General features: G+C 44.1%; 1 protein-coding gene across 2 annotated transcripts in view; it reads left to right on the top strand.

The window, feature by feature from the left end:
- Positions 1–26,977, top strand: part of POLR3A (RNA polymerase III subunit A) — a 51,091-nt gene that overhangs the window by 6,250 nt on the left and 17,864 nt on the right. For both annotated transcript variants that reach the window (XM_027595985.2, XM_027595986.2), the window contains exons 6-20: positions 4,370–4,609; positions 4,853–5,015; positions 5,195–5,331; positions 6,600–6,703; positions 7,334–7,475; positions 10,075–10,215; positions 14,746–14,815; positions 15,240–15,367; positions 15,468–15,606; positions 17,102–17,266; positions 19,738–19,910; positions 21,659–21,770; positions 22,603–22,721; positions 24,321–24,458; positions 26,271–26,441. In XM_027595985.2, coding sequence (XP_027451786.1) covers positions 4,370–4,609; positions 4,853–5,015; positions 5,195–5,331; positions 6,600–6,703; positions 7,334–7,475; positions 10,075–10,215; positions 14,746–14,815; positions 15,240–15,367; positions 15,468–15,606; positions 17,102–17,266; positions 19,738–19,910; positions 21,659–21,770; positions 22,603–22,721; positions 24,321–24,458; positions 26,271–26,441 — 2,142 coding nt within the window. The remainder of the gene's footprint in view (positions 1–4,369; positions 4,610–4,852; positions 5,016–5,194; positions 5,332–6,599; positions 6,704–7,333; positions 7,476–10,074; positions 10,216–14,745; positions 14,816–15,239; positions 15,368–15,467; positions 15,607–17,101; positions 17,267–19,737; positions 19,911–21,658; positions 21,771–22,602; positions 22,722–24,320; positions 24,459–26,270; positions 26,442–26,977) is intronic.

The raw sequence follows: 26,977 nt of genomic DNA, 5'->3' as shown, positions 1-26,977 counted from the left end.
TGTCACAGATCCACACGATGGAATACTATCCTGCGTGAAAAGTGAACTCTTGACACACACAACCTGGCCAAATGTCAGAATCCTGCTGAGAACAAGGAACTCTGTACAGGAGGGTACATAGCGTATAATTCCATGTAGATAAGTCCAAGAACAGGCCCGACTGATCTTTGGTGACAGATGTCAGGAGAGCAGTTACCCCTGGGGTGAGGGCTTGGTACTGACTGAAAAGGATCCTTTTATGGAGAGATGAAAATATTCTATATCTTGATCTGAACACTAGTGTGTGTGGTGTGTATGTGTAAAAATGTGTCAATCTCTTTAGGATTTGTACAATTTAATACATGTAAGTTCTGCCACGATGGGGAGGGGAGGTTATAAGGAAAACAGACCCTGAGCCTAGGTGGCAATAAAGGAGCCAGAGACCAGAGTCACCGCATGCGGTAAGAATGGCAGAAGTTGCTGACCAACCACCAGGGAGATGTGTGGGAGAGGGAGCCGTCAGAGGGGAGTGAGCATGTGCACAGACCTCTGGAAAATGAAAGAGATCCTGGAAATGGGGAGACGGTGGCAGCGATTGATTCAAGCAGAAGTGACTTCAAGGCAGTTAGGACGAAGCTAGTGCAGAGGAAGTGAGGGTGTGAGCTGAAGATGACCTTGCCCTTGTACAGCTGTGAGAGAGGCACTTTGCAGGCTTGCGACTGTGCAGTAAGCTGTCAGAAGCATGGGGAGCGGCCTCGGTCTGTGAGGTTGAGGGGTGTCCGGGCTTTCTTGGGGGCAGCCTTACTTGCCGTCCCCCTGCACGCCCTCTACTGCTCCTGGATCAGCCTTCCTGGCACCACACCACCATTTCCCCCGGCCAGCTCCCTGCCCAGGACTGGCAACCACAGTCTGCTCCACACACTCTCCACAGTAGCACAATACTCCCGTATGGCCTGGGAGGCATCTTGTTAGGGCAGTCTCCTGAATGACTAGGCTCTGGAGGTAACCCCCTCCCATTTAAGTCACTAGTCTAGAACATCCAGGTTGGCCCCCAGTTCATTCCCCCACTGCCACCACCACCCTGTTTACCTCACCCCCCTCCACCCGGATTGACACCCTAGAGGTGGTTTAGGGTAGTGAGGAGCTTTGACTTTGGGGTCGGATGAGAGATTAGAGCCCATTTCTGCTGCTTATTTGTTCTATAACTTTAGACACGTGACCCAACCTGGACTTGAGTTTCCTCAGCTATCAACAGGGATTACAGGAGTATCTGTTTTAAGGCTATTGTAAGGATTAAGAGATGAATTCCAGGTAAAGTGCTGAGCACAGTGCCTGATGCAGAGCAAGTGCTTAGAGCATATTACCCAGTTGCTGAAGCTAGCACTGCTACTGACATTAACATGATAATAATGACAGGATGGGGGTGCCTGGGTGGCTCAGTCAGTTAAGCGTCTGACTTGATTTTCGCTCAGGTCGTGATGTCAGGGTTGTGAGATCAAGCCCTGTGTCAGGCTCTACGCTGGGCTTGGAGCCTGCTTAAGGTTCTCTCTCTTTCCCTCTCTTAAAAAAAAAAAACAAACTTTAATAATGACAGGAATGCCTGGCTGGCTGAGTCAGAAGAGTGTGGGACTCTTGATCTTGGGGTCGTGAGCTCGAGCCCCATGTTGGGTGTAGAGATTACTTAAAAATAAACTTTAAAAATTAATAAATGAAAACAAACTTCTCTAGTGCAACTGTATGATTTAATTTACAACAAAATTATAAAGAAAATAAGTAATGACAGTTATGGTAAAGACAGGCCTTTCTTGGCCTGGAGTCTCTCTGTAGAGGGGCGCCTGGGTGGCTCAGTCAGTTGGGTGTCCGACTCTTGATCTCAGCTCAGGTCTTGATCTCAGAGTCTTGAGTTCAAGCCCTGCATTGGGCTCCACACTGGGGGTGGAGCCTGCTTTAAAAAAAAAAAAAAAAGGAAAAAAAGAGTCTTTCCATAGATAGCATCGGTATTGCCTCCCCAGCAGGTAGAGATGCCTTCCATAGCATCCCCAGCAGATTGAGCGGCAGGCCAAGCTTCGATGTGCCACCTATGGCGGTCCACGCTCCACCAGGGAGCCCTGGCTGTTTGGATATTGTGCCTTGGACCCAACAGCCCTTCTTTCCGTCTCTCCAGCGGTCCCTGACTTCCATTTCCTAGTACATAACAATAAATCAGGGCTCTCTTCCCTGTGCCCTTTGGGAGGCAAGTGCTGTGTCATTCTGGAGTAACGGCTCTGGCCAAGAACTGGTCTCCAGACTCTTGTCAGTCCTCCTGCCCTCCTGCAACAACCTTCAGTTCTGTGATGTTCTTGTCTAGCACTGACCCTGGTACTGCAAGGGATGTCTGGCCTTCATCCTGTTCCTAGAACTCTTAGTTAGATTTCCTCCCACTGCCTCAGGTGGCTGTGAGGTGCTCATTGCTGGGAGGCAGGGAAGCTGAGGAAGGGAATTCTGCGGGCAGGGACCCAGACTGCAAAACTTCAGGCAGGATTCCTTCGTTCTCCCCAAGTCTGCTGCCTTCTCCAGGGCGGGCCCACAGAAACATCCTCTTGTGACAGTGTCCTAAGGGCAGTGGATTTTCAAACATTTCTTCTTAACTTTGTTCCCTGTCTCATTAAGTTATGCGCAGCAAGTTCTGCTTGTAACACGTATTCTTTGTCACACAGTCTTTAATCCCAAGAAAATGTAATTCTCAGCAACAAGACACAAGCTGACCATTCTTACCTTTGATCTTTGAGTATCTCTGATCATGCGTGTAGTTCTTATGAGGAAGTTGTTACAGCATAGCACTTCTATAAAATGAAGTTGATACAAAGGCAATATAGGGCACCTGGGTTGCTCTGTCGGTTAAGTGTCTGCCTTCAACTCAGGGTATGTTCCCGGGGTCCTAGAAGTGAGCCCCTCTTCCGGCTCCCTGCTCAGCGGGGAGTCTTCTTCTCCCTCTCCCCTCCCGCTGCTCATGCTCTCACTCTCTCTCAAATAAATGAAAAATAAAATCTTTAAAAAAAAAAAAATAGGAAGGCAGGTCTTTGGCCTCTTAGTTCCATCTTACCTCATGTTTTTTTAAAGATTTTATTTATTTATTTGAGAGGGAGAGGGAGCACAACAGGGGGAGCGGCAGGCAGAGGGAGAAGCAGGCTCCCAGCTGAGCAGGGAGCCCGATGCAGGACTCGATCCCAGGACCCTGGGATCATAACCTGAGCCGAAGGCAGACGCTTACCCAACTGAGCCACCCAGGTGCCCCTACCTCATGTTTTTAAAGTAACTGAAGGATAAGCACCACACCCGGTTAATTTCCTTGGGATGGATTATTATTTTTAAGACTTTATAATCACTGAGGTCGGTTGGGCGTCTGCCTTCGGCTCGGGTCATGATCCTGGAGTCCCCGGATCAAGTCCCGTATCGGGCTCCCTGCTCAGTGGGGAGTCTGCTTCTCCCTCTGCCCCTCACCCTGCTCGCGTTCTCTCTTTCTCTCTCACTCTCTCTGTCTCTCTCTCAAATAAATAAAATTTTCAAAAAAATATGAAGGCGATATAAGTTTACTGCAGAATATTTTTTAATGCTTTTTTTTTAAGATTTTATTTATTTGACAGCACACAAGCAGGGGGAACGGGAGGGAGAGGGAGAAGCAGGTTTCCTGCTGAGCAGGGTCGATTTAGGTCAGTTTAGCAGGGAGCCTGATGCAGGACTCAATCCCAGGACCCTGGAATCATGACCTGAGCCAAAGGCAGACGCTTAACTGACTGAGCCACCCCAGCGCCCCACTGCAGAAAATTTAAATGTAAACAAAGAAGCGAAAAGATTATAATTCCACTCACCTGCAGACAATACTATTAACACCTTGCTAAACATCCATTTCCTCTTTTCTGTACAGATGTACATTTTCCCCCAAAATGAGATCATATCGTACACACGCTTCTTTCATTTACCAATATTTTATGAACAGTTTTCATGGCAGTAGCTACATTTCTGTAGTGTCTTTTTTTTATGGCTTCGTGGTTGCTTATGTATGGATATACTATGATTTTATCTAGCCAGCAACCTATCAGGCTATTTCCAACTCTTCACTGTTAACAGCTTTAGGTAACATCCCCGTAGCTGAATCTTTGCATTGATTTCTAAATTCATTCCCTTTGGAATAATTAGAAGTGGAATTACTGGTTTAAATAATTGGAATAAAAGGCATGTATGTGTTTAGGGCTCTGCCACCGTAGCATGTTACCAACAGAAATTTCTGTGAGCGTGTATAGTTAACTCTGAGTTAAGTGGTGAATGGGGTAGAAAGCATGGAGAAGTAAACCCTTGCCCAAATTGTGGAAAGTTAACATGTCTCTCCATTCTTTTCTCCTCCTCTCCATAGGAAAACTTGAATCCCTTAGTAGTTCTGAATTTATTCAAACGAATCCCAGCTGAAGATGTCCCTCTACTTCTAATGAACCCAGAAGCTGGAAAGCCCTCTGATTTGATTCTCACACGACTTTTAGTGCCCCCTTTGTGTATCAGACCCTCTGTCGTGAGCGATTTGAAGTCTGGCACCAATGAAGATGATCTGACGATGAAATTGACAGAAATCATTTTCCTAAATGACGTCATTAAAAAGGTCAGTACAACGTTCTGCTTGGAGCACTGGGTGTTATATGCAAACAATGGGTCATGGAACACTACATCAAAAACTAATAATGTAATGTATGGTGATTAACATAACATAATTTTTAAAAAATTTTAAAAAAAAGGTCAGTACTTCCAAGCGCTAGGTTTAGGAGCGTATCTATTGCAAACACTTCCCATCGAGAAAGTCAGGTTGACCCAGGATCATGTTTTCTCATTCTCTGCTCATTTTTAGCATCGGATATCAGGAGCAAAGACCCAGATGATCATGGAAGACTGGGATTTCCTGCAACTGCAGTGTGCCCTTTACATTAACAGCGAGCTCTCAGGCATTCCCCTCAACATGGCGCCCAAGAAATGGACCAGAGGTTTCGTCCAGCGCCTAAAGGGAAAACAGGGTATGTTTCCAACAAAATGTGCAGGAGACAGTCTACTGCCTTTGTTACCTTTTTCTGGAGTGTATGTCCAGCTTATCTAATTGGAAATCACAAACTTTCCTAGTTCGCTGTGGTCATACTATTCCGAAACAGCACACGTTTGTTCCATGGAGACCTATGACGTGTTTTTATTGACTTAGGTCGATTTAGAGGCAATCTCTCAGGAAAGAGAGTGGATTTTTCTGGCAGAACAGTCATCTCACCTGACCCCAATCTCAGGATTGATGAGGTAGCTGTGCCAGTTCACGTGGCCAAAATTCTTACTTTTCCTGAGAAGGTAAGTTCCATTCAGCCACTCAATTCTGTGTTTGTCTTTTATTTTGAGATGCCAAACAATAGACAGTTGGAAAATCCCGGGTAATGCACACAACCCACAGTTTGGTATGTGTGTTATCTTACGGTTTCATACGTCTACCGCCACATACAACATTTGCAACAGTACAACCACAGATGTGTCTGGCTGTGTACACTCAGAGACACATTAGACATAATCTGCTGCAACTTGTTTTTCCAAGTAGTATGGTCTTTGGCCTCTTAGTTCCATCTTACCTCATGTTTTTTTTAAAGATTTTATTTATTTATTTGAGAGGGAGAGGGAGCACAACAGGGGGAGCGGCAGGCAGAGGGAGAAGCAGGCTCCCAGCTGAGCAGGGAGCCCGATGCAGGACTCGATCCCAGGACCCTGGGATCATGACCTGAGCCGAAGGCAGACGCTTACCCAACTGAGCCACCCAGGTGCCCCTACCTCATGTTTTTAAAGTAACTGAAGGATAAGCACCACACCCGGTTAATTTCCTTGGGATGGATTATTTAAGATTTTATAATCACTGAGTTAAATACTTTGAATATTTTAAGGCTATTGATGCATAGCCAGAAAGGCTGCACCGCTTTACACTTAACTCACACTCATCATGAGTGTAAAATGGAATTTATAGTAACTGAGGTATAGAAAACTGTAAGTCCTGATAATAGGAGGATATGGGCTTTGGCTTTGCTTTTAAGATTCATAATCAGCCTGGATCATGGAAGCTTTTGTAAAGCTTGTGTAAAGTAGCCTTAGATATTTTATGTATCTGATTCAGAGTTTCCTTCTCTGAGATGGGGTTCCACAAGACCATTGTCTGAAAGGTTGCAGGACATGACAATGCAGAGCACGGCCTAGTGGTGCCAGAGTCACAGTTTTTAAACCTCAGGAGCCCATGGTAAATCATTGCTAGTGAGGTTGCCAACTGTTCTTAGGATCACAGGATGTGCCAGAAGGTCCCTACAGCTCAGTCCAGCCCACTCATTTTACTAATAGGGAAACCAAAGGCCAGTAAAGGACTTGGCTATTTCACCCTGCCAGCGGTGAGTTCAGATTGGAACCTGGGCTCCTGTGCCAGTCCACTGTTGTCATTAAACCCAAGACCCAAGGCAGCAAGATGCTGCCTTTCTTTCTCCTGGAATCACCCAAGGAAAGTAAAGGTTGAGACGCAACTCAGTATAATGTGCTAGCTTACAGAAACCTAACGGTAACCCCTTGTGTCTTTTTTTGTGGTTGTGCAGGTGAACAAAGCAAACATCAATTTTTTGAGGAAACTGGTTCGAAATGGCCCTGAAGTTCACCCAGGAGCCAATTTCATTCAGCAGAGACACACGCAGATGAAAAGGTAATGCTGGCCCAATCTAGCCATATGTAACAACGTTCTCACACCCAAGGTCGCCATACTCAGCCACAGAATACAGTCCAAAATACGTTTGTGACATTTTAGCATGTGAAAAATACTGTTTAAATTTCAGTGAGCACAGGGTTCATCATTTGCTGTGTTTTTGCATCGAATATACACAAAATGTCCATTTGTTTCCTAGCATATATTGTTGCATCTGGGTAGACAGAACACGTGGAGTTAGGAAAGCCGATTCTGTGTCACAGGGGCTCTGTGGGGTTGGTTATTTATTGTACTTACAGCCTTGTTTTGCTGCTCAGGCTTTCCACTAATCACTGGTGCCTTTTGATCTCCTGAGATAAACATAAGATAAAAACTATCAGCAGGGTGCTGTGGGAGAAGCTGACTTATTACTGCATTTCTGTGATTCTAAGACATAACTCTTTTCATATTTTAACATTTATGAAATGAAGATGCACTGACAGTGTGTCATAGTTTAACTGACGGGCTTGTGGAGGCACCTTCAATTCAGGGCAGTGTGATCATTTTTGAGACTGACTCCTGATGTGAAGAGGGAGCAACTTGGTGAGGAGGCTTTACTCTCATAGATCACATTTCTCACCATACACTTAGGTTTTTGAAGTACGGAAATAGGGAAAAGATGGCCCAGGAGCTCAAGTACGGGGACATCGTGGAGAGACACCTCATAGACGGAGATGTGGTGCTGTTCAACCGGCAGCCGTCGCTGCACAAACTGAGCATTATGGCGCATCTGGTGAGCATGACATTTCTGTTTTTAGCTTCTTTCGGGTGGGAATTGGCTGGGTGTGCAATGCAAAATTCCGGACCCCTAAAATTCGATTGCCAGTAATCTCAAATTTTTGTGACTTCTGATTTTTCTCTACTCTCACTTTTTAGTTTGAGTGAAATTTTACATTTCAAGCTTCCCTTCAGTGTTTTTCGTATTGATAAAATCCACACAACAGTGAAACAGAAAGGAACTAATTGGAAATTAGCGTGAAAGTGACTGGCACATGATTCCAGTTGCAAACAAAATACATACATCTATGTGAGTGCACAGACTTACCTAAAATAGATAGGGCAGAAAGGCGATTTCGGGTTTCACTTAGCATATTAACTATGGAACTAAAATGCTTCGGAGATTTTTCGTCACAGTGGCCCTCCAACGAAGACCTTCAAGCATATTTTTTTCGGTGATTTAGTTTTGCAACAGCAGCAGTTCCTTTTTCTGGAGATTTAAAATGGAAATTAGATGCAACTTTAATTCACTCAATATTCATAAATTCTCCTTCTCCAAAGCCTTTAAATCCATGAGCATTTGCAAACAGTGTTTAAACAGGCTCTTCGGGTAATGTCTTTCTAGATTTAGTTTTTCACTTCACGACATGTTTCCTCAGTCTTTTTACTTAAGTCTGGAAATATCAAAGAAACAGTTTATGATTATGGGGGTTATGATTATGGGGATCTAGGGAGGGGAACAAAAGCCTTCCTTTTTCAGAAACTTTTGTTTGGCTTTGGGGCATTCTCAAAATAAAAATGTTTTTGTTTGAAAAATTTCAAATAAATACAAAAGTAGAAAGAATCCTATGAAGAACTCCTATATTCTCATTCTCTGTTTTTAATAATTTTCAAGATTTTGCCACTCCTGTTTTCTCTCCCTTTTTCCTTTGATGGCCCCAGATACCATGTCTTTTCTCCATGTGTATTTAGTTTACTTCTGTAAGACACACATAACCACAGTGCCATACCACACTACACAGAATGAACACTCACTCCTTGGTATTGTCCGGCACCCAGTCCATGTTCACATTTCCCCAAGCATCTCAACAATCTTTTCACAGCTAGTTTGTCCAAATCTAGATGTAAAGTCTGCACATGACATTTGGTTGATAACATGTCTTCAGTCTCTCTTGATCTAGAAGAACTGTCCCCCCTTTTTATTTCTTTTTCTTTTTCTTTTTATTTATTTATTTGACAGAGAGAGAGACAAGAGTGAGAGGGAACACAAGCAGGGGGAGTGGGAGAGGGAGAAGCAGGACTCCCGCGGAGCAGACAGTCTGATGCGGGGCTCGATCCCAGGACCCTGGGATCATGACCTGAGTGGAAGGCAGACACTTAACAACTGAGCCACCCTGGTGCCCCCCACCTTTTAATTTCACTGTTGCTGAAAAAGCCAAGTCATTTGTCCTGAAGAAATGTCCCGTGTTCTCTGTATGTATATGCATGGCCTTAAGAGTTTCTTTGTTCTTCCTTTTATTCCTATAAACTGGACAGTAGCTCTCAAGGCATGGTCAGATTCATGTTCAGCTTCTGGCAAGAGTAACTCCTAGGTGGTGCTGGCTACTTCCTCTTACCTTATTTCAGAAGGCATGTGTTGTCTGGCTGCCCCACTCTTAGTTATGCTGAGGTTAGGGCATCAGATACTTGAGCCTAGTGCCTCCCTTGAAAGTTTTCTCATTGACCTTTTTTCTAAAGGTTTCCTCGATTTATGATTATTGCCAACAGTATTTCATGGGGGCTACAAAATGGAGATTTTCTAATCTATCATTCCTTTCACATTTCATACCCACCATATGTATAATGAAGAATTTTGTCTTACTAACTACGGTTATTTACTTACCCAAAAATATAATTCCTTTTTTTTTTTAATATTTGTATTTATTTATTGAGTGAGAGAGAATGGTAGAGAGAGAGCATGAGAGGGAGGAAGGTCAGAGGGAGAAGCAGACTCCCTGCCGAGCAGGGAGCCTGATGCGGGACTCGATCCTGGGACTCCAGGATCATGACCTGAGCCAAAGGCAGTCGCTTAACCGACTGAGCCACCCAGGCACCCCAAAAATATAATTCCTAAAGGAAAGGCAGCATAAATGCCTGATTCTCCTTCCTTTTTTATCAGTTTGGGGAGGAGAAATTTGGTGTTCAATTTCTTCCAACTAGGTTGGTTTGGGTTTTTTGTGTGGTTTTGCTTTCCTTTTTTTTCAGTGTCATTATAAACTCATGGGTTTTTATTTAGTCAGTGTGTTTTTTAATCAATTTCTGCCATGAATCTGTTTGATATCAAACTATGACATCATTGGCCAGGGGAGCCCTTTCTTGTGGCTCTTAGGTTGGTATTTGCCTTGTGTTAAACTCATTGTATTGTTTTGACCTAATAAAGCTACTTGAATAAGTCCACAAGTGACATGTTACCAGAACATACTAGAAATTTATTTTCTTAATCATCTAAAGTATCCAGTTCTCCAGGAAACCATTTATTAATGTTTTGAAACCATGAAGTTTTTGGATAAATGACTAAGTCCTTCTTCCGTTTTGTTTTGTGTGTGTTTGTGTGTGTGTGTGTGTGTATTCCACAGGCCAAGGTCAAGCCGCACCGGACCTTCAGATTTAACGAGTGTGTCTGTACACCCTACAATGCGGATTTCGATGGCGATGAGATGAACCTTCATCTTCCTCAAACGGAGGAAGCTAAAGCAGAGGCCCTTGTTCTGATGGGGGTATGTAGGGTGGCAGCCCCCCCCATAAACAGCTTGAAAGGAGGGGAAGGTCAGCGGGTCCTGTTTGAAAGCACCTTATAGTATTTAAGGGAGTGTCTGTGACAGGTGGGGAGTTGAGGGGAGTATCTTCTGGCCTATAACGTGCATCTCTAAGGGAAGGTACCTATTCAAGCACCAACTATGAAAAGATAAGACAGGTGTGTAGCCCTAGATTCTTTAGTTTACGTTTTACTATTAGGCTTTATCACGTATCAGTTCCTCTATTCTTCCTTCTGTCTATCCATTATCTACATTATATCCAGCAGCATTTAACAGTAAGTGGCAGACATTTAGTATACTCCCTAAATACCTCAGTCTGCATACAGTTAGACTTAAATGGTTTATTTTTTCTCTTATTTTTCTTTTTTTTTTAAAGATTTATTTATTTATTTGAGAGAGAGAATGAGATAGAGAGAGAGAACATGAGAGAGGGGAGGGTCAGAGGGAGAAGCAGACTCCCTGCCGAGCAGGGAGCCCGATGCGGGACTCGATCCCGGGACTCCAGGATCATGACCTGAGCTGAAGGCAGTGGCTTAACCGACTGAGCCACCCAGGCGCCCTCTTATTTTTCATTTTTAAGGTGAAGTATACCATTCTGTTTATGCATTGGCAAGTACATAGAGCTGTGTATATCAAACTGTTGTCAAGACAGAAAGTATTACTATAACCCCCTGAAGTTTCCTCTTGTGCCTTTCCATTATAACTCACCTGCCAGAGGCAATACTGTCCTGATTTTTTCCCCGCTGTGTATCTGGTGTCTTTTCTAAAACCACATAAGTGGAATCATACATTTATACTTTCCGTGTACCTCTTCTTTCACTCATCATGCTTTTGAAAATCATCTGCAGGTGTACATTTGTTGCAGTTTGTTGTTTTTTATCGCTGAATAGTATTGTATGAATAAGCCATATGATGTTTAAAAAATAAAAAAGATAAGGCTATAGCAATATCTTGATTGTTGGGGGTCATGGGAAAAGCATAAGATGTTCTGCATAAGAGGATATTTTGGTAGCTGAAGATTCTTTAAGTACTAATACATTTTATTGAACATTCTGAAAAAATCTTCAAACAGTATATTACATGCTCGTTTGTTATCTAAAGGACACACTAAACAAAATCATTCCGTAGAGGTTATGTTTTCCTTGTTCCCAGTACTCTGGTTTTCTGTATTAGCATGGGCTGATTTGTCTGTGGCTCTCAGTGCTCCTACCTACAAAACACGTCTCACCGTTTCTGATTCGGTGCTTTTTTTTAATCTGTTTTAATTTAGGGTGTTAGTATGATTCTAAAGTGAAGGCAGTTCTGCAGGCATATCTATTAAACTACAGGAGGATTTGGTGGGGACAGGAAGGAGGGGCTGCATTCTTGGCCTGCCTGGGTTCTTCATGCCTGAAGTTGACCTAGTTTTTCTGGTAAAGTGAAGTATTTAATGTGGTGCAGATTTTGTGTGTACACTTAACTACTAAGAAATTCATGTGGGTAAAATACCCTGTGGTCTTCAATTTTTTAAAACATCGATTCTTATTTATTCAAGTGTTCCAGCATAACGGAGTTACTTAAATAAGATTTTTACATATCACAACTTCTCTGTTTTCTTTATTTCCACCTCTTTTTATCTGTTTGTTCCTTATCCTTGAATTTAGATACTTGTTGTGGTCATGGTTTGTGATAGCCTCTGTTTTCCTTTTTACTACTAAATGTATTATAGGGGCGCCTGGGTGGCTCAGTTGGTTAAGTGTCGGACTCTTGGTTTTGGCTCGGGTCATGATCTCAGGATCGTGAGATCAAGCCCCTCATGGAGCCTGCTTAAGATTCTCTCTCTCTTCTTCTCCATCATCCCCTCCCCCCTTTAAAAAATTAATAAATATAAATTTAAAAATAAATGCCCCCATTTGTAGTTAAGTCTTCATAATTATTGATTATAATGGCTTTACAGATTTTCACCAGGTTAACACACCAAGGTTCATCTACCTTCTGTTGAGAATTGAGGGTATTTTCCCTGTTTTGCTCTGAGGATGAACCCTTCAATGGCCATCTTTCTGTATTTGGAATCTTTCTTCCTGTGAATTATTTCTTCAGACTCCTCAGCCTTTTAAAATGATTTGGTTGATGCTTATTGAGCACCTACTGTGTGCCAAGTACTCTTCTAGGAACACAGCACAGAATAAGAAAGTCAAAGTTCTTGTTCTCATCCCTATTCAAACAGAGAGAAGTGAAGAATAAACAACTATAGGGTGCCTGGGTGGCTCAGTCGGTTAAGCGACTGCCTTCGGCTCAGGTCATGATCCTGGAGTCCTGGGATGGAGTCCCGCATCGGGCTCCCTGCTCAGCAGGGAGTCTGCTTCTCCCTCTGACCCTCTTCCCTCTCGTGCTCTCTCTCATTCTCTCTCTCTCAAATAAATAAATAAAATCTTTTAAAAAAAAAAGAATAAACAAGTGTAAAATAGGTCAGGTGGTGGTAAGTGCAGAGAAAAAAAGAACAAAGCACAGCAAGGAGGAAAGAAAATGAGAGGGGTCCTATTCCATAGAGGATGGTCAAGGAGGGCCATTGAAATGATAACACTTGAGTCTGCTTCTGAAAGAAGTGGGAGAACGAGCAACGTGACCATCCGCATAAGAGCAGGCCAAGCAGAGGAACAACAGGAGCAAAGACCCTGTGGTATGATCATACCTGGCGTGACAAGAGGTAGCCTGTTTGCTCCTAAGCATCAGTATTTGTAGCAGTTATGATGAGTGCTGTGTTAGGTGTTGGTGGACAGCGAGAGAGATGATGCAGGGGGGTGGCCACGAATGAGTTCCATGCTCCCGCAGTCAGGTGGTGTAGTGATCATTCCTTCTGACCTTGCACTCTCCTTGCTAGTAAGCGCTCCAGAGGACATAAGCAGAGTTGCAAAATTACTTGTAATAAAACATTAGAAACAATGTCCACCAATAAAAAATTGGTAAGATTAGATGATGTCACATTCATACCACAAAATCCTGTGCAGCCCTCAAAAATGATGATACAGTATGTAGAGTTGTTGGCTAAAAGCTACTTGTGATTTATTTTTTATTTAAAAAATGTATTAAAAAATGTAAAACCATGTATGACATGATCCTATTTTGTTTGGTAAAGAGATGCTTCTATGTTTGTAAAAACGTTTCTAGACAGAGGTTGGAAGGGTTATATACTAAAATCTTATAAATGGCAGTTCTTTGACAGTTCCGTGCAGAGATTTTTTTTGGATTTTTTATTTTTTCACCTTTTTTCGTGTTTATATTTTTAGATTTTTTTCTATAAAGAACATACTATTTTTTGTAATAAAAAGTAATGTTTAGATGTTGCCAGTGATATCAGCTGTGTAACTGGTTTCTAGTGATAATGGTCTGTCGCCCACCAGTTGGACTTTAGCAATGACTTTGGTACTGAAGTTCCATTTTGTTGTAACATATTTCATTGGTTAAAAATGACAGTAAAACACAGGCTCCCAGGATATTGGGTTGGAAGAACCTTTAGTTCCCATCAGGACAAATCCCCTCAATTTTATGTAAGAAAATCATCATCTACTGTATTGACTCAGCAGTTCTGACTCAGTGGAGTGGGTATGGCTCTAGCCTGAGTGTAGTCCCAAATTACCCAGGAGACTTGCAAAGTATGCAGATCCCAGCTTCATGTGCTCAGCCCCCAGACCACCTCCCTAACCCGCCTCAGAGAGATTCTCGAAAGCAGGCATGAACAACTGTCTTCCAGCCCTAGTTGGAGGATCACTGTTCCGTGCAGCGTTCACAAGAAGGCAGAAACAGGTCTCTCCCTGGAAGGGCCTTTTACTCCAGGTGAGGTTGCCCAGACAACCCACAAGTAACACAAGCATCTCCACATCAAGATTTGAGCAAATTTATCTGTCAGTTACATCTCAACAATAGCAAAAGTTGAGCAAATGCATTCTGATGCATAGAATCTTCTTTAAACTTATTAATTATGCCCTGAACAACTAGCACCCCTTTTTGCTCAGTTTAGGCACTCGTTAAATTTTAATTAAATCCTGTTAATTATTGTTAGAACCCAGTGTCTTGATCAAGAGAAGTTCAGCAGTTCTGCCATCATTGTGGAGAGGTATGAAATTGGTTGACCTCAAAGGTAGCAGTGCTATCATCATTCATAGAAGTGAATTTCCTTTGAAGAAGTGCGTTTATTAATAACCAGAAAGTCTTACACATATGGCGTTCTTGAAGGAATCCAAAACAACTTCACTCAGGATTGATTTTAGTGTTGGTAGGAACGTCTGAGGCCCGTTTCTTATCTCCCCTTGGCAGGTAAAGGAAAGAGGAGCTGGTGACAAAGCTGGGATCGGGACCCCTGTCTTCATTTCTCAGACTCTTTTCCGCTCGCCAGCTATTTGGTATTTATTTGCAGCAGTTCAGAGTCTTTATGGTGCCGTTCCGTGGCCTGTATCATGCAATCCAAAGAACGTATGGATGGAATGGCTAATGTATTGTTTGTTTTTCCTTCAGACGAAAGCAAATCTGGTAACACCAAGGAATGGAGAACCACTGATTGCTGCTATTCAGGATTTTCTGACAGGTTTGTGTGTGAAGTCACTTGAAGGGAGACTGGAACGCCAGGATTTTCTTTCCCAGTGAATCGTGTCACAACTTAGCTGTGTAATTCCCTGGGCTTAATTCTGTTGTTCGTTTACTAAGTGTTGACTGTGAACCGACTTGAGAGATTTTGTGTTGGTTGGTTATGCCTGGAATCAGTAAGCATTTGTTGAGCTTCTCAGGTGCCCTAGACATTTTTCTAAGCACTGGAGATACAGCATTGAGTCAAACGAAGTCCCTCTCCTTGTGGAGCTTCGATTCTGGTGGGAGGAGAGAGCCAGCAAATAGCTCTATGTTTTAATTTACTCTTTTGGTAGTAGCCCACATTGATTTTAAAATCGAAACCTTGTGATTGTCTCACAATTTCATTCCATTTCTTTGTGTTGTGTTATTGCCAACATTCGTAGGTGCCTATCTCCTCACCCTTAAGGACACTTTCTTTGACCGCGCCAAGGCTTGCCAAATCATTGCTTCAATATTGGTTGGCAAGGATGAGAAAATTAAAGTTCACCTCCCACCCCCGACAATACTAAAGGTTTGTGTGGATGCCTGGGGTGCTGGTGGCTGGTTAGCCCGCGAGCACTGTGCAGTCGAAACCAGGCTCAGCCAACTGATGCGGTGGCTTCCTTCTGCAGCCTGTCACCCTATGGACAGGAAAGCAGATCTTCAGTGTCATCCTCAGACCAAGTGATGACAACCCAGTGAGGGCCAACCTCCGAACCAAGGGCAAGCAGTACTGCGGCAAAGGAGAAGATCTCTGTGTCAATGATTCCTGTGAGTGAAGGCAGCAGGGTGGAAGGGGGCGGAAAACGGGTGGCCAGTGACTGCCTTCCCGGAGCAAGCAAATCCGAGGTTGCTCTTAGGCCGGAAGTTTATTCGGGGAAATGTAGTTGGTGTTTCTCCTCTCAGATGTGACTCCCCATTTCTCTAAAAAGTAGAGATCATGTAGGTATGTGATCCAGTGATTAGAATGTTCTTCTCCAGAGCTCCAGATGTGTTTTAGGTGATGAGTTTCTGTAAATTCATGCAATTTCTTTTATTTTGCCCCTACCCTTTTTTTTTTTTTGCCATCAGCAAGGGTCTCATTTTTTAAGGTATATAATTTATTATTTTACTTCCAAAAATGTATTCGTTGTCTAAAAGCATAATTAATAGGACTGTTTTTTTTTACTGCCTCCTGGTCAGTGAGTTTTTTTGTAACATGAAGATGAGGTGTAACCATGAGAGGATTTAAATGTTAAACCATCCGAGTCATCCAGACTAGTTCAACCCGAAGTATGGTCCACGGACCAATGCCATTCAGCCAGCGTTTGGTTTGTTGAGCGAGCTCTTTTGCTTCCCCTCAGACTGCTAACAAGCAGTTCCCCAGCGGACTACTGTGAATGGCACTGACTTTGAATGGGCTTTGTTAGCCAGGCCTTGTGACAAGAAATAGTTCTCCAGGACTCTGCACAGAAGAACTGAACTGCAGAGTCTCTGAGGGTCAAGACTTCTACTGTTTTGTCATGAAGAATAAATGTTTCAAAGGGCACCAATTTTTCTCAGGTTTATAACCATTACTTTGAAAATATATTGTCTGGTCTTCAAGGTGTTTTGGCTTCTTGTTTTAGATTGTGTTTTGTTTCTACCTAGATGTGAATTTCATTTTGTGGTATAGGCTCTTCTAGGTGCCATTAGCTTTCATTCTCTTGTGTGAATAGCAATGTGCTTTTTAGTTTATAGAGTACTTTGTTGCACATGATTTCATCAGATGCTCAAATTGTCCCTGTGACATAAAGATGACAATTGGTCAACACTGTCATTCTCAGTTCACAGTTGAAAATGAGGGTCAGGTAGTACATTTAAGAGTTAGGATTGTGAAGTAACTAACTGGGTTTTTCATGCTTTTCAAAAGTCCCTAGATTTCTCTTCTTTCTCCTCAGACTTTTTTTTTTTTTTAAGATTTTATTTATTTGACACAGAGAGAGACAGAGCGAGTGAGGGAACACAAGCAGGGGGAAAGGGAGAGGGAGAAGACTCCTGGCTGAGTAAGGAGCCCGATGCGGGGCTCAATCCCAGGACCCTGGGATCACAACCTGAGCCAAAGGCAGACGCTTAACAACTGAGCCACCCAGGCGCCCCACTCCTCAGACATTTTTAGAGAATTTTTATTTGCTCTGCTTTAATTTTCAATATGGGAAGGTATCTTCTCAACCACGTCATGTTCATTTTGGAACAAGGCTAACTCAGTAGTAATTGTTTAAGTGCACGGCCATCGTTATCCTTGCAGACGTTACTATCCAGAACAGTGAGCTGATGAGTGGCAGTATGGACAAGGGAACTCTGGGGTCCGGATCCAAAAACAACATTTTCTACATTTTGCTGCGAGACTGGGGGCAGAACGAAGCGGCCGATGCGATGTCGCGGCTTGCCAGGCTGGCTCCTGTCTACCTCTGTGAGTACCTCAGGATCCTCGTTTTATTGCGGTACTTGCTGAGGTTTAGGGGCTCTGTGCTGTTTCCTTCTTTTACCTCTAACTCCCCCCACCCCCACACAGCACACACAATGTACCTGTGCACAGGAAAGGAGACTTACTCCCGGCTGAATCATGTGTGCCTTCATCTCATGAAATTAGCTCAGTACTGACCGGTTTCGTTCAGATTTGAATTTGCTGTTGAGTTCTTGTCTCATGTGTGCAGTAGCCCCCTGTTGCCCCTCAGACAGGGTCCTTAGACCAAGGGCCCTTCCAGGTTCCTCCCAGGTGCCCGCGCTCCAACCTCAGCCCCCTGGGCCCCCGTGACTGGGCCCTGCCAGGCCCTCATCTTCCCCCACCCCCCGCCCCGCACTGTTCCATTCCCTTTGTTTGCTCGGACTTAGAGCAGGCCCTGGGCCAGATTGTTACATGCCCAGAAGCATTGTTATTCAGCTCCCACACTTGATCGATTCTCTGGCTGGGTATAGAACTCTGGATTGAATTCTGTCTTTCCTCGGAATTTTGAAGGTCCTGCTCTCCTCTAGCCCTCAGAGCTACTGTTAAAGTGGATTTCTATTCCTATTTTCAAATTGTTGTATCTGTCTTTTCATTCTGGAAGCATTGAGAATCTCATCCTCTGTTTTTGGTGTTCTGGAAATTCATAGTGGTACTCCCTTGGAATGGGTCTCTTCACTGTGCTCTGCGAGCTCTCTTCATCTGTCACCATATGTCCTTCAGTTGTGGAAATGTTCTCGTGTTTGGTTTGGTTTTTGGGTTTTTGTTGTTGGTATTGGTAATTTCTCACCTTAATTATCTCTGTTCTTTTTGGAATTCCCGTTCATTGTGTAAGTAGAGCTTCTAGATCAGCTGTCTGATTTCCTTATCTTCTTTTCCCTGTTGTCCATCTCCTTATTTCTGGATTTCTTTTATCTTTTTTTTTTAAGACTTACTCATTTCAGATAGAGAGCTAGAGACAGCGCGTGCACATGAGTAGGGGGAGGGGCAAATGGTGAGGGAGAAGCCGACTCCCTGCTGTGCAGGGAGCCCAAGGTGGGGCTCGATCCCAGGACCCTGGGATCATGACCTGAGCTGAAGGCAGACGCTTAACCGTCTGAGCCACCCAGGCGCCCCTCCTTTTATCTTTTAAAGTGATTTGTTTTATTGATTTTTTTTTAATTTTAACTATCATTTATTTAGCTTCCAACCATATGTTCCATTGTTCTTATTTGTAGGTGTAGTTTTTTTGCTTTTCGGGAGTTTTTTTGGGTTTTTTGTTTTTTGTTTTTTAAGCCTTCCTGTTCTTGATCTCCAGATACATCATCTCTCTCAGACACAATATTTTTCATAGTTTTATTTGCTCCCTGAATTTTCTCCTTACTTTCATTTTTCTGTGCACTTGCTGTCTTCAGTCTTTCATGTTGAAGACTTTCCTCAAATATCTGGTGGTCCCTGGCTATCCATTCATACTTTTAGGAGTGAGACACCAAACACTGATAAGAAATGTAGCCTGTTGGTTGTTGGGCTTCTCTGTCCCTTGATTGAGCTGCAAGCCAACATTTTTGTTGAGAAACTGCCAAATATTCCTATCAGTAATGCTATTCTCTAGGGAGGCTTGGTTTCTCCAGGGACATATCCTCCAGTCTCAGTCTCCCCCCACAGTGGTTGAGACCTGCTTGCCAGGATTCTGGGAGCTGGACAGGGAAAGGGGCCAAGGGATCACAGCCATGGAATATACTTTGCCTCATGCCCTGCTTTCCAGTCGTTCCCATCTTTTTGCACCTAGTATCCCCCAGTCCAGAGCTCTCTAATTCCATTAGTAAACTCCCATCTCCCACAGGAAAATACTGATATTCCACCAGGTTTCCTTATTTCTAACACATACATTATCTGCAGCATCTGCAGAAGCTGATGGTACAGTTTCTGAGCCTTTTCAGACTCGTGGGTCCTCATTTCCACAGCCACTCTTAGGCATCCCTTCCCCACGCTACGAAGCCAGGTGCCTCTTGTTCACCCATTTCTACATAGGTTAGGGCTAGGTAATTGGTGGGGCATAGTTCCCTCAATGGTAGGGTTTTTTTGTGCTTTAGAATGATTTCTGAAGAAGCAAGAGGGAGTGGGCAGAAAGATCTCTAAGATGGTATCTTAGAACAAGAAATCAGATGGCTCACTTTCTATTGCTGGCTTCCTCCGGCTGCTTTTTAGTGTTTAATATCAGTTTGCTTTATATTATAATTAGTTGGAGACAATACTTGCCCCCCACTGGGTTGTAAGGTCTCTGACAGGATTCAGTGAGTCTTGGTCATTTCTATATAATTTACTAGGAACTGCCGTGATACATTTTTATTTAATTGGATCATGATATGTTTTCTGAAGGTGTAAACTTGTTTCCGTGTAGTATGTTGACGAACATTCGTGGCCCTCTCTTTCTGCTCTACCTGCCAACTATACTGCAGCAAACCGTGGATTCTCCATTGGGATTGGTGACGTCACACCTGGTCAAGGACTGCTGAAGGCCAAGTATGAGTTGCTGAATGCTGGCTATAAAAAATGTGATGAGTACATCGAAGCCCTGAACACAGGCAAGCTGCAGCAGCAGCCTGGCTGCACCGCTGAGGAGACTCTGGAGGTGCGTCTGGCTCTTCGGGTGGGTTAGCCACTTGGTCCGCGTGGGTTTGTGCTGCAAGCCGGAAGAGAAGGTAGCAGAGGGGAGGGAGAAATCAACACCATGGCTTTAGCCCCAGGTCAGCTCTGTGCTGCCTGGGTGTGTGCTTGTTCATTTAATGAGGGACCTTCAATCAGATCCATTACATCCCTAGCAGCTTTCATGTTCCTAGGTGGTACAGACATGGCTGTCTGCTCACTCGACCACATGGGGCTGCTCTTATTCCAGCATTACACTTAGGCCCCTGCTGTAACTGGTACTGCAGTGCTTCTGCCCTTTCTATTTCTAGCATCTCTCCAGTAGAGACCGGCAACCACAGCTCTTTAAATGGATGGTCTTTGATGGGTCCCCTGGCTGGCTCAGTCGGTAGAGCATGCGACTCTTGATCTCAGGGTTGTAGGTTCGAGCCCCACATCGGGTGTAGAGATTACTTAAACATAAAATCTTTAAAAAATAAAATAAAAATCAACAGATGGTCTTCGAAAGAGACTCGGACACAGAAGAGAGAAAATTCAGAAAAGTCTGAGAGTCACATGCCTAGCTGCTGCCCCTGTCACCTTTGAAACTAGGTTAGCTGAGACCTTGACCAGCTAGTGTCAGAATCAGAAGGACCACCAGCCTCTGCGAGCCCTACATTCTCTCTCAGGCAGCCTGCATCAGCAGTCTGACTGCACCAGGATTTTGCCTGGCTCTCTCCAGTCTCCGCTGCAGCCCCGGCTCAGGGCTTTAACTCACCTAAGTGTGGAAGAACGGAGAAGCAGTAAGAAATTTTCCGATGAAAGGAATTTTTCATGAACTAGGAAGAAAGCAGAGTTGTATAGGCACTATTGACCATTAGCTCATTCTTTTTTTTTTTTTTTTAAGATTTTATTTATTTATTCATGAGAGACGGGGGGGGAGAGAGAGAGAGAGAGAGAGAAGCAGAGGGAGAAGCAGGCTCCCAAGGAGCAGGGAGCCCGATGCGGGACTCGATCCCAGGACCTCGGGATCATGACCTGAGCCGAAGGCAGATGCTTAACCATCTGAGCCACCCAGGCGCCCCCATTAGCTCATTCTTAATCTCACTGAGTCTTAAGAGAGAGAGAAACAGAGGTTTCTCATTGACTTACCTGGAAAGTTACCTGGGGCTTCTGCAGTACTTGTTTTCCGTGGAACCTGACTCCTCACTGATTCAGCACCCTAAATTGTGAGTTGAGAAAGGATAGCCTATGGAAGAGCTCAAAGACTAGAATATTCTTGTGGAGTCACTTTATCACACGCTCTTAACTGGTGGAAATTCACATGTGTACTTGGAAAGTAAAATAACAAGAGGTAAATTTTATAATAGTACAAGCAATTCTCCTTTACTGTATACCACGTGTTAGCTTATGCTTCTTACGTTTATTTAAGCGGGTATGTATGTATACAGTAACGTACACACAGACGTAGTATGCTGTAGGGCCCTCGCTATACACAAAGCCATTCGCATTCTACCTTATGGGCCATTTAAGGGATTTAAAAAATAAATAAGGATTTTTCAGGGTTTTATTACTAATCAGTTGTACCTTAAGCACTGATTTTAGAACCTCGTGGAAGATGTGGGTCTTCATAGATAAGGCTTGAAAACCTTAAGTGGAAATCTAACATCTGGCTTAAACTTTTTCAAATTTCAGTGTCAGATTGAACACTGGTAGTTGACAGAGCCCCCATGCGCCTCTCTTCCTCCCTGCCAGGCTCTGATCCTGAAGGAGCTGTCTGTGATCCGAGACCACGCAGGCAGTGCCTGTCTCCGGGAGCTAGATAAGAGCAACAGCCCACTCACCATGGCTCTGTGCGGCTCCAAGGGTGAGTGCACCTCCGGCTGCCGCTGTCCCCATCCTCCGCATGGGCTGGCAGGGGTCGTGCCAGGAAATGTACACATCATAACTTCAGACCTTTCATTTATAAGGGGATAGCTTTTTAAATCATATGTAGAGAAAGAGACTTAATTATTTGCATGGTGGTAATTTAACTCCCCTGGAGGAACTTGTATAATCCGTGTGGATTTCAGAGCACAGGGATGCTTCAAGCAAACTTGACCTTATTTAAAAAAAAAAAAATTTCTGAACTAGTATATCTGAGCTAATATATTTAATGACGTGGCAAAACACTTTAATTTTATAGTTATTTAGGACCTGAAAGCGTTAGGTTGCATGGTACTGCACTCAGATTCAAAACCTCCCTGCTTCTGTTTCTGTAAATTTTTTTAGCAGAATAAAGTCCAACTTTGCTGCCTTTCCCCCCAGGATTCTCCTTCCTGCCCCTGGTACACATGCATGCCCCCAACTTTCCCATTCCTGTGTCCTTCCTTCCCATTCTTCCGCTTACCTTGGAATTCCTTGTCCCCTTTCATGTCCAAATCGTAGTGTTCTGCCACTGTTCAGCCTGGCCGCAGACTCACCTGCAAGTCTTTCTTCCAGCCCCAAAGTGCTGACTCCCTGCTGAGCTCTGCCTGCCATCCTTCTGCCTTTGTTCTGTTACTGAGGGCTCTATCCTATACTGTTCTCATTCTGGCTCTTACTGGCCCTAGACCGGGAGCCTGCTACGTCACAGTCCTGTTTTATCCCACACATCTGCTCGTACTTCAGTTAATGTTATTTTGGTAAACGAATGTTATATTCCTAACCTGTTTCCCCAGGTTCTTTCATTAACATATCACAGATGATTGCCTGTGTGGGACAGCAGGCCATCAGTGGCTCTCGAGTGCCAGATGGCTTTGAAAACAGGTCCTTGCCTCACTTTGAAAAACACTCAAAGGTAAGTGTAGCAGCTCAGGCAGAGCTTTGAAGGGCGACCAACGGCACAGGAGAGGAACCGGAGCGTGTGCTGACAACTAAGGCGTTCCTGGAGGAGGTGTTGTGAGGCCGGGGCTGCTCAGGGTCTTTCCTCATCCCCGACTGAGTCATGTAGGACCCTGTTAGACTCGCAGCTATAAAACTGGATCGATACCCGCTTCTTTGTTTTCTCTTCAAGGAGGAGGATTTCAGGGTCCTATCCAGCTTACGTTCAGTAATCAGAATGTAAGGTTACCTCATGCATGATCCATTTGTATGCTTATTTTGGGGGCACTGACATCAAAGTATGGTGATTTTAAAATAGTGATGATAGGAGCCACGATAAAACAGCCAGGAAATTCCAGACTCCTCTCGAGTTCTCAAACTTAGTTTTTTGGTTTTTTGATTTGTTTGCTTGTTTGTTTTTGAGAGAGAGAGAGAGAGAGAGAGCCTGTGCTCATGCATGTGAGCAGGGGGAGAGGGGCAGAAGGAGAAAGAATCATAAGCAGGCTCCACACCCAGCACAGAGCCTGATGCGGGGCCCGATCTCACAACCCTGAGACCATAACCTGAACCAAAATCGTGACCTGAGCCAGAATCAAGAGGCAGACACTTAAACAACTGAGCCACCCAGGCACCCCTCAAACTCAGTTTTTAAATGACCTCTGGGTTTCATTGGCCTTGTGGTTTGAGGGCTAATATAAGCAGAGATAGACAAAGATAGACAAATCTGTGCTGGGCTTTTTCTGGAACTCAGGGGCAAACAACTATTAAATCTAGTTGAGGAACTTAGAGTAGATTTGGTTACTCAGATTGTGGATTTGGAGTCAGCTCTGATTCCCATTAAAGCACAGATGCCCTAGCTGCTACTGTCCCATGGGACTGCAGAGTTTTTGTCCAGCCCCACTTGGGGAGACAGGACTGCTGTACTGAGAGTGTATGGGTACTCTCTGTATCCAGATAGCCCCAGGAACATTTTAGGGTCTCTGCCCAAGATCAGAATTCACTAGAAGTCAGACAGCCAAGTGGTCATGGGAATGGTGCCTGCTGTGTGGGTCAGGTTCACAGTTCTAAGGGAACCTGATGAGTTTAGGGGAGAGGCTGGGGGCATCCAGAATTCTTGGTCCACTTGCCTGCTGCTGGCCCTAGCACCAGCCCTGACTGGGACCTCATCCTCACTTTTCTCTGGGAAGGATAGTTTATGCCAAGTTATTCCTCCTTTAGGAAAGGGCTTGTATGGGACGCCTGGGTGGCTCAGTCGGTTGGACGTCTGCCTTCGGCTCAGGTCATGATCCCAGGGTCCTGGGATCAAGTCCCGCATCGGGCTCCCTACTCAATGGGAGCCTGCTTCTCCCTCTGCTTGCAGCTCCCCTTGCTTGTGCTCCCTCTGTCAAATAAATAAATTTTAAAAATCTTTTTAAAAAAAGAGGAAAGGGCTTGTAAAGGCTGCCCCTTCATGAGCGTGCACTGACCAGGTATTTATAGTCTAAAGGTGGGGCATTTTGTGATTTGAATGGGTTTTGAAGTTGTGGACCTTGAAGGTTTTTTTGTTTCATTCTTTTTTTCCCCCACCTCTCTTCAGCTCCCAGCTGCCAAAGGCTTTGTGGCTAATAGCTTTTATTCCGGTTTGACACCGACCGAGTTTTTCTTCCACACAATGGCTGGCCGGGAAGGTCTCGTCGACACAGCCGTAAAGACCGCTGAAACAGGGTACATGCAGGTAATTCAAAGAAATATAGGCCATTTGCGGCTGGGCAGGACAAGATTCTGAGGATTTTGACTGCTGAGTGTTCACATATTTTGTACATGAGCTGTAATGTATCGGGTCTTAGTATTTAAAAGGAAAAATTGAGAAATGCAGGTGCCGTAGAAACAAACAGACTAAAAGGATAATGTGTTCACTTCATCCCGTGTGCCTCAAGGGACTCAGATCAGGCCAGAACCACACACACCAAAGCTCTGCTGAGAACATGGACTGGAAGTGCATCCGGGGACACATCATTGACCTCACTGGGCCTCTGTGTCCTAATACATGAAGATGGAGATGATAGTACCGCCCGATCGCTGAGAGGGCTCTCCTTCTCATGTGGCAACTATTTGTGTAACCTGTTATTAGGATAATTTTAACTGACGCCAAGAACTTACTCCAGTGCCGGCAGAGGCCTTGGCCACTTGGAGGGATGGCTCTTTATCCATTGTTTGCACAGTTCCAGGATAATGGGCTCAGGGGGCCAAAAGGAAACTAGACTAGAGGGTTTCCCAATGCCTATGCTTCTCCAGCCGCTGTAAAAATACCCCGAATGGCAGAGGAGCGAGAACACATCCCGACTTTGTTCTTCCATAAGACCACAAGCAAAGGATTTCTTTTCATTCTCTATCATTTTCTACCCTGTCCTCTATGATCTGTGTTTGTTTTTACATTTTTTCAATGTTTTTGTCTCCTTATAACACCAGATAAAGTTAAATCTCCCAGTTGCTGGGCCCTGCCCTCACTGTTGCTTTGTTTCCCCTCTCCCCCCGCTGTGGACCCCAGTCTGAGAAGCACAGCCCTCTGCAGGCTGGGACAGCAGGACTGATAAAGCAGGCATGGGGCTGAGGGAGCCGGAGCAAACAGGGCTGCTGCGGGTGGGAGCGGACTCGGGTCAGCAGTCAGCTCTGTCCATAAGCTGGCCTGTACGTGTGTATCCTCATCGATACTTCCCTTTTCGTTATCTTTGGATGGGAAATTGCCCTTCAGTTTTGGAGTGTGTTGCTTTTGTCAGAAACCCAACAGACTGTGAAATGCTTTTCACCACTCTTGCCAGAATGTCTTTTGACTTTATTTTTTTGACTTTACCTTTTTGAAGTAGAGTATGACTTTCCCAGAGCAGTGTGTTAACCTAGAACAAATTTGTTCTGGCATGAGGGATTTTTGTTTTGAAGTTGCCTGGAGGAAGATTTCGCTCTCTCTGATTCACTGAGCCACCGTCACATTGCTGGCTGGAGTGTTCTGCTGGTGGAAGGTTCTCCCTAAGCAGATCTGAGGAATGGCTGCTGCCCGCTGGTTCAGACACAATGCTGTCCCTGTTCTTCCCCCTGTGTCCCAGAAGAGGGCCTGCACCTGATCCTCTGTAATTCATATTGAAGCCCACAGGGGTCCTGGATTAAGTTGTGTTTAGAAATGCAAAGCTGTTGCATTAATTTGTACCTTAGGGAGAAAGAGAGGGAAGGCAAAACAGCCTAGGAAAACAGCTAGTGTTTGCAGAGTCCTTTGGGGGTGATGGGGCTTAAATTGCATGTACTCAAAAATACACTAGAGTGCGTGAGGTTGGAGCATATTCTAAATCCCCCTGCACAGGCTCTCGGGCCACTTTTGAGCTTGTTGTTCTGAGCGTCAGGGGACTCTTTTTAAAAGAGATGTCTAATACAATGTTTTAACTGATGAAAGTACTAGTAACCTTGAAACTTAGTGTTGCAGATCCCATCCTCTGCACATGTGACTAGTCTTCTCAAAGCAACTGAGCCTTTGTTTCCTCTCCTTCTCTTCCTTTAGAGGAGGCTCGTCAAGTCCCTTGAAGATCTGTGCTCACAGTATGACCTGACAGTCCGAAGCTCTACGGGTGATATTATCCAGTTCATTTACGGGGGAGATGGCTTGGATCCTGCAGCTATGGAGGGAAAAGATGAACCGTTAGAGTTCAAAAGAGTTCTGGACAACATCAAAGTAAGATTTAGCATTATATCTGGGGTTAGAGTGTTTCTGAGAATGTGTGTTTGGAATGGAGGTGTCCTCTGGAGTTTCACACACAGTTAATGCCTCAGTTATTTCTACCCAGCTACTGGGTTAGTATGTTTCTTCTTGTGTACTCTGCATAATTTTCCCAAATAGTAAGGGAAAGTATTTTTTCGGTTTCAGAGTCTAGCATTGGTAGTGATTGCACAGAAGAGGACTTTGGGTTTCTCTCTGTCTGGTGAAGCGTATTACAGGCCAGGGTTAAAAGTCGTGGGTGTTGAGAAGCAAGCCTTAAACTTTTACTAAAGCACATACTTTAACCGGGGGTGTAATTTAGAACAACTTTTTCAGAAGGTAGTTTGACAATACTGATCTGAATTTAAATGTGGGTGTCTTTTGACCCGGTGGTTCCACTTATAGAAATTTGCCTTACAGAAATGATCTAAATGTGCCAAGAGTGGTTTTCCAACATCGTTTATAATAAAGGCAAATCATCAGTAAAGTATAAATCAAATACATAGTGATTT

This window comes from Zalophus californianus, chromosome 15 (genome assembly GCF_009762305.2).
Source record: "Zalophus californianus isolate mZalCal1 chromosome 15, mZalCal1.pri.v2, whole genome shotgun sequence".
NCBI lineage: Eukaryota > Metazoa > Chordata > Mammalia > Carnivora > Otariidae > Zalophus > Zalophus californianus.
The sequence above is the reverse complement of the archived record's forward strand: the minus strand, read 5'-3'. Positions and strand labels throughout refer to the sequence as shown.